At 34.2% G+C, this 12,847-nt stretch overlaps 1 protein-coding gene across 3 annotated transcripts in view; it reads right to left on the bottom strand.

The window, feature by feature from the left end:
• Positions 1 to 5,481: 5,481 nt before the first annotated feature.
• The window catches only part of PRKAA2 (protein kinase AMP-activated catalytic subunit alpha 2), a 48,833-nt gene continuing 41,467 nt past the window's right edge, over positions 5,482 to 12,847 (bottom strand). For all 3 annotated transcript variants that reach the window (XM_033114890.1, XM_033114892.1, XM_033114891.1), the window contains exons 7-9: positions 10,446 to 10,950; positions 8,869 to 8,995; positions 5,482 to 7,633 (exon numbers count right to left, since the gene is read on the bottom strand). In XM_033114890.1, the coding sequence (XP_032970781.1) occupies positions 7,395 to 7,633; positions 8,869 to 8,995; positions 10,446 to 10,950 (871 nt within the window). In that variant the 3' untranslated portion in view covers positions 5,482 to 7,394. The remainder of the gene's footprint in view (positions 7,634 to 8,868; positions 8,996 to 10,445; positions 10,951 to 12,847) is intronic.

Here is a 12,847-nt window from a genome sequence, read left to right as displayed (position 1 = left end):
ATAGATAGTAATCAAGTACTTGAATAATTTTGTGTATCAGCCTATGGATTTTTTTCTTTTTCATAGATGAGTTTTAAAAAAATTAAATGTAGTATCTTCTTTAAAAAATTTGAATAATTACTATCCAATCTTACATTTTCTTATGATTGTCATGGACATAACCTAATGGCTGTCAACTTTCAGTTTTATTTGATGCATTCAGAATTCACCGTATGATATTTAAGTATACATGATAAAGCATACAAGCACTCTTCCTAAAACAATATTAAGATTCCTATGATAACAGTTTATAGTTCTATAACAATTTTACATTAAACACTCAAAACATTGTACAACCACAGATTTGTGAACAGTCATGAGAGAATGTATTTTGGTACATTAAGGCAGCGTCAGCCAACAATTTAACAAGTTCTGAATATTTGTTGCAACAAAACAAAAATGTGATAATTGAATATTCAGTGTTTTCAAGAAATTTTAGTCACTTAAGAACACCATGATTTGTGAAACTGTGGTCTTCAACATTTACAACTATATTCTTACCACATAAGACTTCCTAAAATCAATATATTCATCCTATCAGTATCAAAGATATCTTTAAAAAAGGAGGATTTACATTGAATATGAGGATGATAAACCCTGTGTTTAATTAAACAAGGGCCTTCAAACAGTTTCTCACACACATCTGTGAGGTAGGTTATTATCCACATTTTGTAGGTGAGAAAACTAGATGAGGTTATGTGACTTGCTGCTGCCACAGCAGCCAAACTGAAACTCAGATTTCAAATTAGATTTTGTCCTTTGCTCTGCATTCTTTCTTTCCTTTACAAACTTTTTAAAAGGTTGAACTACTGTGTTTCCCTGAAAATAAGACCTAGCCGGACCATCAGTTCTAATGTGTCTTTTGGAGCAAAAATTAATGTAAGACCCGGTCTTATTTTACTATAAACTTATTTTACTTATAGTAAAATAAGACCGGGTCATATATTATAAGACCGAGTCATATGTAAGACCAGGAATATAATATAATATAATATAATATAATATAATATAATATAATATAATATAATATAATATAATATAATATAATATAATATAATATTAGTACAATACAATACCAGATCTTATATTAATTTTTGCTCCAAAAGATGCATTAGAGCTGATTGTCCACATAGGTTTTATTTTTGGGGAAATACAGTATAAAGATTGCTATTCACTGCATTCCTTTTAAAAACATGAGAAGGCAGCCAAACTTTTACTAAGGTGACTTAAAAAGTGAAGCAACACAAAAGAAACTTTTAAAATCTGCATCCAGTGAACAACTTGATGATAGGGTGAGGTCTGGCCAAAGGAACCCGTAAACAGGCAAAAAGCAAATAACGTGAACATCTGTGGAGGGCAGATACAAGGAAAAATGAGAGGAATTAGAACAAATGAAAATACAGTTAAAACAAGTTTTTGACTAATTATTACTGTTCCTATAATTTAAAAGAGAAGGCACAATTAAGGTATTTTTGTGATTTTAGATCAATGGATCTGTTTCTCTTTTCCATTTCAGGAAAATGTTTATCTGTCTAGAAAAACGGCCTTTGTAATAAAAATTACTTAAAAGGGGCTTTTAGCTGTGAAAAATGTATGTGTAAATTAGCAGCAAAAAATTAACTATGCAATTCTCCACAGCTAGAACACTATTTTTCCTTGAAATTTTACATCAACACAAAATAGCAAAATTTGAACAAACAAAAACAAGTGTATCACACTATATGAACCTTGTCAAAATTTTATGAATGCTCAAAACAAGTTTTCATGCTAGAATATTGTACAAATACTTTTTTTTCCTGTAAAGAGCACTCTGCTCTAGAATTTCGTTAATTGCACTTTAAACATAACTGAAATTTATCTACCCTGCTTGTCCAAATAATCATGAGCTACTTCCATAAAATCAAAACTGCTTTAGATATAAACAATAGTTACCAAAAGTCACATACACAGTCATAGCTGCAAACTGGCGTTGCTATGCAAGGCTGGCAGTAAACATTAACATTGGCTCACAAAATTAATACAGGCCCACAGTCTGGTAACTTCTAGATCAACCTGATTTTTATCAGGTTATGGCTGAAAAAGTTTAAATAATACTCAAACCAGTCTAGACTCTGGGTCCTGTCCTTTTTTTGCTATTACTGTTCAGTGACACCAAATACATCATAATTTTATGTGGGAAAGACTAGTAAGCATGCCAGCAACTTGTTTAAAAAAGATTTGTATAATTTTTAAAGCTCATCAAACAAAAATCACATTTCAAAGTTTTATAAGGTTTAGGAGAATTTCTATCAAGCTGATAATAATTAGGTAGTTCATGAACAGAAATATACTCTATGAAAATAGTGTTTTATCATCTCATATACATACAAAACAAAAAATTTTCAACCTGTATATTTAGATGAGCCTAATTCAGATAATAATCAAAACCTATGACAATTTAGGATAGGGGCTGGAGCTAGTTTTACTTTCTGAAAAGATTGTACTGTAAGAACCATGTAATAAAATTAAAGGACAAATCATGTCCTAAAAAGTTTTCTTCAGTATTTTTTAAGCACCCTCAATTATAGAAGTACTTATAAAAATCAATATGCTAATCATAAATATTTCAGATAATTACATCTAGTTAGTACAATCAACTGTTTCAAATAATTAAACTAAGAAATATTCAGTTAAGACTACATTATGTCACTCTAAGACGTGAAAGAAATACATCCGTGTTTGTTTTTATTACTCAACTACTCAGCCGGTTCCGTAATCCAGACTGCTCTCCCCCAGAGGAAGGTGGCATAAGAGCAGTGATCATTGTTGAATATTTGCATGGCATTAATCTTTACGAAGAGCTTTCTGGTCCTGCTTCCTCATCTGGAAAATAGTTACCTCACAAGGGTACTGTATCGTATTAAATAAGTTAATAGATATGGAGGGCCTCTGGGTCAAAAAAATCTAAAATAAAAATGTATGGAACGCATCCATCACTTCAAATTAGCCATGTTTTGCTTTATGTCAAGTACACATGATGTTTTAAAATGTTTGGTTTTCTGGATGACTTCTGCCATTTGTATTCTAAAGGGCAGCTGTAGTTAGAAAAATATTCAAGTATATACCTTCAAAATGCCTCCCCAGACACATGTAGAACATTCATGCTAATATAAAAACTCTCAATACATTAAAAATGGACACTAACATAAATCATATGAGAAGATAGAACTTTAAAGCTCAAAGGTACCTCAGAGGTCTTTTAATCTATCCCTCCCACTTTAGAAATTACAAATGAACCCCGACATAAGATGTGACTTACCCAACAGATTGCACGTATCCCTCATCCAGAATTTCTAATAAACTAGAATCTCTGAGAACTACTAAAATAAATTACATTCCCTAGTTAAAAAGTGACAGAGTGACAGGATGACCAGGTAAAGAAATGCCAGGTTGAAAATGTGGGGGTCTTTTAAAACAAAAACAAAGTTGTGAACATGTCTAGCATTTAGATACTGAGATTTCACAACCATTAGCAGGATTTAAATTATTAACCAGTGAACAGACAAAGATGCAGTGTCTGGATTAGACATGTTCCACACTTCTGTATTTTATAAATAGAAGGTGCAGTGCTTCTATTAACTCAGTATACTGCATTTTAATAGACACTACAGATAAATCCAAACAGTCAAAAACATCTTTAACAGTTGTCTATGATTATTTTCTCAGTTATATCTCATCATCTAATATTAAAAATCATTTGTATTCCCTGAGTACAAACTGGCTAGGGAATAAGAGAAAGCAAGCCCAGAATTATGAACTCTCATGGAAAACATACCTGCAGAAAATGTAGAATTGTCTATACTACATATAGCCAATTCTCTGACATAGAAATACTATCATTTCTGATTAATTTAGGCTCCTGGATTCTCTTTATAGATGGCTAGTATCAAGGAATGCAAACACTAAAGGTTACAAAAGTGTCTCTTAAAAGTTTGTTGATCAAAACAAAACAACTTATAATAGTTGCCTACAAATTCAATTTGAAATGTTGTTTTTTCCTACATTAAAGGATAACAGGAATTAGATCTAAATATGGTGTCCTATTTAAAAGTACTTAGAAAATGTTCACTGACTACATGTTTTGAAAGTGAGAATCAGTAATATTGACTCATTATCCATACAGCCATCAGCATTAGTCAGTAGTCTCTTAGTACTTTTTCACAAGTAATCTTTTTCAGATTTTTCACTTATCCATTCAACACAAAAAATTTTGCTCCCAAACAATACCACAACCTGATTAAGTAAATCAAGGTGCTATGAAACAAGTTGCAGACATATACAATTCTATTTAGTCCAGCATTCGCTCAAGATGAGTATGTTCACAGGTTAAAATGAAATTATTCTGATTTTGAGCCAGATTCGCTCGAACAACTGATAAAGGAAAAGGAATTCTTAATTTTCTGAAATACCCTAATTATGACAACCTGGGACAATAACTTTCCTAAAACAGTATTTTCCAAATTGGTTTTTACCATGGAATATTAAGCTTAAAATGTTGGTTAAATTAATTTGGACAAAGCAGGGTTAAACAAAGTTATGGTTTTCTTTTTTTCATAGGACTTATCAAAGTCTTTCCTGCTCAGATCCACTGTCATCCTCAGTGGGAGAGGAGCATGTAACGTTTTCCAAACTTGCTCAAATGGAATCGTTTTTCTACAGAGCATCTCACAGGATACAATTTGGGAAATGCTGTTCTAGAATCATATGGCGTCCATTCCATGATAATAGCTAAGGCTTTATCTATAACCTAATAATAGAAGCTCTCCTCCACAATTTTAACTGGAAGAAGTTGTTCCTACTCCAGATCTATCTGACAAATATCACATCCAAAATTACCCAGTTTATAAGACTGGAATGTGGGAATTTAGTAACCGATTCCTTCCCTCTTCCTGCTCATTAACTACAAAAAGACCTCCTTTGACAATGTCCTAGCCTGTTATGCTGCACTAAGCCTCCTGTAATCTTTTCTCTACAGAACAATTCTAGATTCACAGAATAGCTGTGCTTTAAAAACGCAAGCATAAAGAACCAAAACGGCGACCCTTGGTTCTCCTAAGATTCAACAGGTTAACTACCAAATTGTACATATTCACGAATACTGGAAAGAATGATAAAATAGTAAATAATATTTTAACACTCAAAAAAACATGATAATCATCCATATAAAGTAATTTTGATATGAATAAGTGTCTAATATCTTATTTATTAGACTAACAAAGCTAAAATGATACTGGATCCCTTCCTGCTGTTTCTTGGCCTTCAAAATTGTTAGGGATTTTGTCACTGAGGATAAGGAATCAGATTAGCTCCTTATTTCTAAGATAATCCAATTCATAGTCAGGCAAGTGTTATGAGATGGCCTTGTTTTTCCCAAAAGAGGTATTTACACATCTGGAGAGGCCATATCTATAATGCACAGCAGACTAACACAGCAGGACTATACTGCTTATCTCTATAAAAATAATCATTAAAAAAGCACCCTTTGGTGCCACTAGGTGGCAACCTTTCAAAGATTTAAACTTAAAACATCTTACCTTCAACCCCACCTTCTTTCCCAACAAGGATTGCTTTTATTTTGATATTAAGAAGTCAGACTTAAAGATATTTAACAAGATTTTTAAAAAAATTCTACCAAACAATATGATGTAACACTGCAAACTTCTGACTGAAAACTATTTAAAGAGAGACATGTTTGTCTTCCATAAACACAGGAGAAACTTGGTCTAACATTCTCATTTGCATCTGGTAGAAAACATTATTTTTGGCAAACAGAAACCTGTCAAGGCTTAATCACTTTTTGTTTTCAAGAGCTTAATCTTTTCTAGGCTAAATTAGGTGAATGAGATTGTTAATTACAGTATACTCAAGAAAACAAATGAATAAATACAAATTAGATAAATTACACATAATTTAAAAATTAAATACTTTTACTAAAACAAAATATAATCAATAAGCTATTATCTACCCTGCTGTATATAGGTACTTTAAGATTACAAAACAAACCCCAAAACCTACACAAAGCAAAACAAACAAACAAACTGGTTTTCCTTCAAAAGTAACTTGTATATTTATACAAGAGAATTTTTTTTAATGTTTAAAGCTTCCCTGCCCTAAGAGGTTCAATAGTGCAGGTCACAGCCTATCAAGCTTTGGAAGTACATAAAAGCCCTTAGGGCCAGAACAGTGTTTTCGAACTGGATGGCTAGCAACCAAGATATAGAACACAGAAAGGCAACTAGAAAAGATTTAAAAGCTAAACCAATCAGCCACCAAGGATCACAATAAATAAAGACACTGGTGACTAGGGAAAGTGAGGGAAGGGGTGGCTACGCTAACAAACTTCATCATCAGAAGAAGAATTAACATGTGGGATGCGACATCAATCACACACAGACACACAAACACTCCCTACCACCACACACAATACGAGATCAAAAATTAAGAGTTCCCTTTTAAAGGGGCTGTTGATATTTTGCTTTGTTTCATGTAACTATTTCATCATGCTTGCTGAAGTACAAAAATAAGAGGCAAAAAGAATTTGAGAAAGGTAGGTTTCAAAGGCATGTTTTAAAATGATGTAAGTTTATGAAAGAGACAAAAGTTGTTGCAATTCCAGATGTTCCAATACTAAGTAGAACCTTGAAAGCTCTTAAAATATTATTCACAGAAATCTCCAGATAAAACCTCTGGTTGGTTACAGCTGTTCTGAAAGAACCAGGAAATAGTGGTTATCTGTTTCAGGACCACAGCCCTTCTATGAGACACCAGGAAAAAACTACTAGAAGAATTTGGCTTCTGAAATTCTCGGGCAGGCTTTTAAGATTTGAACATTTAAATACTATCTTACGAATGGTTGTTTTATTTTTTAGTCTTCTTGTGCTAAAGAATTGGGCGCCTAAACACAGCTTATAGCCTCTGGAATTTTTAGGAAGTAAACTGGATTTCTCTACACTAAAAAGTAAAGCAAGGTGTTGTGAAACCCCCCGTTGATTGAGATGGTTCCCAGTGAAGGTTTAGTAATCAGCTGTAGTGAACTCACAACTTTAAATTCACAGTCTTCATCAGTGTTCACCGCCTAAAGATTCTGCCTATGCAAATGCGTCACAGACAAAATAGAACTACAGATTTCTGTAAATACAGGTAAATAAAATGTCAGACTTTTTTGTTCAGTAATTTCATTGAGTGTCCCCTGGCATATTCATGTCCGTCAATCAGCATTTTAGAGTATGCGATGTGCATAAGTAAAACAATAATTTAAAGAATAGATCTGATTTTCACAGTGCAATTACAGAAAGATAGAAACTAAGGACAGGTCATCAGCGGGCTAAAGTAGTGATCAGACTGGCACACATTTCAAAAAAATCCATGGTGTGACTCCCGAGGCGCGGTGGAACTGAAGACAATATGCTTCCGGTCAAGGAGCCAGTGAGAGAGCTAGAGAGTGAATGGCTCTCCGCAGTCACAGAATCAAAACTTGATCGTGGTCTGTGTAAGCCAGCAGCAGAACAGGAACGCTGAGGTGTTGAGGAACCTGACCTCTGCTCCACCACCTCATCTAAAATGGACCAGAGAAGAGCAATTGATCTGAAAGGTGTATGGACCCAGCCCTTCCTATAAAGATGCTATATTCAGAATAGTCAGTAAGTACACAGTTCTGAGCAAAGGCAACTTAACAATGAATGTGAGGCTCAGTGCCATAGGAGCAGGGTGACAATACCTCTTCCCTCCCACAATCATAAAAGACATCACTAATTAATCACAACATTTCCACACAAACATGACCCCAAAATCCTTCTCAACATAGGATCCAGCATTAACCTTGAAATCAAACCGACATTCCTGTATATGAGGAAAGCATATCCTTGAAGGTTTATGTTCTTATAGAATATCAATAAATAATCACTAGGATAAAAATAAGTTACCAACACACAGTGGTTCTGAACCTTCAGTGCACAATGAAATTGCCTGGGGGAGGGTGGAGGGAAATCTTGTTAGAAATGCAGATTCCCAGTTTCCCAAGGCCCATCTCCAGAGATTCTGATTTAGTAGGCCTGGGGGCAGTTTCCAAGAATCTTTATTTTAATAAGAGCTCTAATTTTGATGAAGGAGGTCTGGGGACCACATAAACATTGCTATAGTTGATGGTAGTTCAAGAATAAAATTTAAAAGCTCTGTTTAAATCAACTTTCTTATACCTGAACTCAGTTCTATTCTTGATCCATCCAGCACCTGACCCTCAGTTTATTCTCTTTTTATCCCCTGTGGGTCTCTGAACAGAATAAGCTGGTTCACCCAGCTTTGACTCTTGGCACAGTAAGTAATTGGACGGGACCGATCCCCTGATTCCTTTGGCTGCTGGATGACCACGGGCACTGAAATCCACCCCAAATCCTAGGAGAGGCCTATGTGGTCACCTTGGCCAACCAGGATGAGGGAAGTTGATGAACAGGGAAGTTTAGATAATATAATGCTAACAGTAATAAAATACGAATACGAATGTGACAACCTGACAACATCAGATATCTTAAGTAAAAATTGCCTCCCTGTTTTTGCCCCACAGCCAATACTTCAAATGACTTTTTTAAGCCAAGGAAGCCCTATTTTTTAGGGAGGTGCTGGATTAGGGATATTCTGCATGTCTTTATCAGTTTCATTTTACTTACTAAATCTAGATTACTTAAAACCAGTACATAAGACCTACCCACCATATTTTTGAGATGATTTTTAACATCTTGTCAACTAGTACCAAGTTTTATCTTCTCAGAGCTCATGCCTGCATAGCTTGCTTACCATCAATGCTTTTAAAGTCCAAAAGATAGCTTCTATTGTCAACCAGGTAAAGTTGTAAGCTCATTTTCACATAATTGCCAGTCACTGGATTTTTTCTTCTTACACGAAGATGGTATGCATTCACTACCTAAAATGAGAAATCTTCCGTAAGGAAAAATGTTAAAAATAACAAACTACAAAATATCTCCCTATTCTAATTGCAAAGAATATCAAAACAAATAATGGATAGAAGTGGAATAGAGAAGAAATTACTGATCGATCCTTGTTTCATATTATATGGTAGTTTAGTATTTATTTAATCACTAACAGTACTGTTTGTGTATAGCAATTAAAATTTACAGGGAACTCAGATTATGCTTGTATAGCATCTAGCCTTCATTCTAGGTATGCCTCACTCTAAAACATCAATAATAATTTTGGTTGCCCAGCCTCAACTTGAATAGTTTACCTATGGAGCAGGAGGAATGGAATAAAGGACAATTAACATCTTAATGGTTTGCATCAAGCACTGTAACAGGTACTGTCACAAAATGTAAGTATCACAATCATTCTGTGAGAAAGGTATCTGCCTCTTGAATATAAGACAACTACAGCTCAGATAAAGAAGATTCTGGGTTTGCAAAATAGCTATCAAATTAGTTCCAAAATTTTTCAGTAGGAATTTTAAAGATATTAACATCCCTTTTTCAATTAAATCAAACTGCTTCAGAAAATACAACTGTTTTAAACAGTTTTAATAAAATATTTTATTCATGCAATTCAGGTACAAATAATAATAAAAATAATTTATTCAAACATGTCAAGTGAACTTTTACATGGTATGTTTGAATGTTTTTCTTCTTCCTTTAAAAATACATTCACAGTCCTCAAGAAAGGAAACAGGTGTTACAGAAATACCTGACATGACAAAATGCTCCCCTCCAACATATACTCAAATAGAATTTAAATGAGTTTGAGCACCAATTAAAAAAAGTAAAATGTAGGCTAAGCGTAAGAAAAATATACCTTAACTAAGGATTAAAAACACCAGCCAAATAAAAAAGATTTTTCTCAATTTAGAGAAAGGTATTTGTTGACTGAATAAATATATCCTGATGGTACAATCTGTATTGCCCATTAGCTGCTACAGCTACTGACAAAGAGAAAACAAAAGAAAAAAAGAAAACCCTTCCTAACAAATGAGAGAGAAAAGTGAAAACATACTACCTTTTAAGACGTACAACTTTGTATTGCTATAATGAATGCTGAAACAGGGAGACTATTTTCTCAGGTGATTTCAGGTTGATTACTTTTTTGTTTCTCTGCCAAAAATGCTATTTTGTAATTCAAAAATATATAGGTCCCCAACATCAACACTCTTCTTCCTTAAAGAGGTTTCTTCGTTTTGTTTTGAATGCACATGGTATATTATTGCAAAGAAAGGGATTTATTGGCCAGAAGCATCAAGACTACTAGATTTATATCTAAATCAAAAACAACTCTTTTATTGACAACAGTACTCAACTCAGCAACTCAGAGCAGCTTACTACATTTAAAGAAATGGCTTCTACAAATGATCTTAATGCACAATTTCCTACCTTCCATTCAAAATCCAGCTGCTTCATAGCTCGATAAACTTCAGCCATGATGTCATATGGTTTGCTTTGACTTCGGATTCCAAGATGCCACTTGGCTTTTTTTACAGCTAAAGATTTGGGCTTAGTTGTATTCAATGCATCCAATGGACATCTTGCTTTAGGGCTGTCTGCTATAAGAGGTGGCATCCTTTCCGGATGAGGTTTCAGGCCTGGGGGAATATGCATGGCACTATCATCCATAAAAGAACCAGTTGGGGGACTAGAGGCGAGGTAGAACTCACTGGCTTGGTTCATTATTCTCCGATTGTCAATGATAAGATGATAAGCCACTGCAAGCTGGTCTTGAGGGTCACCACTATATAAACTGTTCATTACTTCTGATTCTGTACACTCAAATTTTTCACACACTTCTTTCACAGCCTCGTCATCAGTGACGTTAGCATCATAGGAGGGATCTTCAGGAAATAAGTAACTGGGCAAATCTTGTTTAAACCATTCATGTTCTCTAGGAAAAATGCCACAATACACTATTGTAAGAACATGCTTTGGGAAGTCCCAAATAATTTAGATTGGGGCAATACAACATCACAGAATCGGCAAGATCTGCTCTCCAGTCGCTTACTAGTTATGTGACTCTGGGTAAGTTAATTAACCCTTATGCTGGAGTAACGATTGCTATTCAGACTTGGGTATTTGGTTGACATTTTCTTAAAAATAAATAAAATGAGCCTGTCACTTCAAAGGAAAAAACTGGAAGTATTTGATGCCAATAATAAAATCCAAGATTTCAAGCAAAATTTTAGAATTACGTGTAATTTATATGTGTCTTCATGCACTTGACAGGTTCCCAATACTTAAAGACTTTTCTGTAACTTTGTAGTGATGATTATAACGAATATGATTTTTGATATTGTTATAATGAAATGTGTCACCATTTGGAAAATCTCTCTACCTCAATAACCCAATATTTTCCAAATGATCAATGCACGATATTGCAGACTTATACATAGGTTAAAAAAAAAGTTCCACTCAAAATGCAAAACAGACTAATGGATTCTAATAAAGTACAATGGTTAATTGATATGTTTTCTGATTTGATAACATAACTAACATGCTAAGCTGTGGTTTAATATCAAAGAAAATGTCCACAACTATCTGAAAGGCTATTAAAATATTCCTCTTTTCCAACCCCTTATATGAATGAGGTCAGATTTGGTCCATAGATGTCAAGTAATACAACATATTGCAACAGACTGAATCAAAAAGTAGATATGAGAACCTAGCTGCTGTCTCTGATTAAGCCAAACACTAACAGCATTTGAAAACTGTAAAATAATGCCACTGTCGTCACCAATATTTTTGTTTGGGAAAACAAGGTTATTTTTCATAAAAGATGTTATTTAGGTTTATTATTATTTTCAAGTTAATTAAATATACTTTTTAAATTTCTCAGTTCTAATTTCTCATGTGGTAAATATTCATAGATATGCCTGCATTTAAAAAAAAAAAAAACACCAACTCTTTGGAGACCTCAACTTTAAAAGCATAAAGGGGCAGTAAACCAAAAGTTTGAGAACCAGTCTCCCAAATCTTATTTTCTTACACTTCTAGGCCTTCACACATGATGTTAATATTGCCACCGTAGGCTATCCCACCCTTTTTCACTTAACATGTACTATTCCTTCAGGATTGTGTCAGCAATACTATATAAGGGAATGGAGCACTCTCTAAGCTTAAATCCAAATCAATATATATTTTGCCTGGATGTCTTCTATTGACTGATTAATTTATGAATATTTACTAAAGACACACTATATCAAAAAGATACATTCCTTCACCTCACAGAGATTATATTGTAGCTAAAGATTCAACAAATACAAAAATATATGGTTACTCACAAAAATAAATGTATAGTTACAAATACATAAACATGAAAATCCTGTGATAAAGATTCTGAGTGGAGGAGCGGCCGGATGGCTCAGTTGGTTAGAGTGGGAGCTCTTAACAACAAGGTTGCCGGTTCAGTTCTCACATGGGATGGTGGGCTGCGCCCCCTGCAACTAAAGATTGAAAACGGCAACTGGACTTGATGCTGAGCTGCGCCCTCCACAACTAGATTGAAGGACAATGACTTGGAGCTGATGGGCCCTGGAAAAACACACTGTTCCCCAATATTCCCCAATAAAAATTGTTTTTTTAATTAGAAAAAATAAAAAAGATTCTGAGTAGAAGACAGGGTGAAATGAGAGTATATTATTCAAAATGAGAGGCAGGTGATTATAGAAGCAACTTTGAGTAATACTTAAGCAGATACCAGAATGATTGAGCAGAAGTCATCTAAGCAGAGTTGAGAAACAGGTACTCCCAGCAAAAGAAACAATATATGCAAAGACTCCGAGACA

The sequence above is a fragment of the Rhinolophus ferrumequinum genome, chromosome 9 (genome assembly GCF_004115265.2).
Source record: "Rhinolophus ferrumequinum isolate MPI-CBG mRhiFer1 chromosome 9, mRhiFer1_v1.p, whole genome shotgun sequence".
NCBI lineage: Eukaryota > Metazoa > Chordata > Mammalia > Chiroptera > Rhinolophidae > Rhinolophus > Rhinolophus ferrumequinum.
Note: the sequence above shows the minus strand (reverse complement) of the source record. Positions and strands in the feature narration are given on the sequence as shown.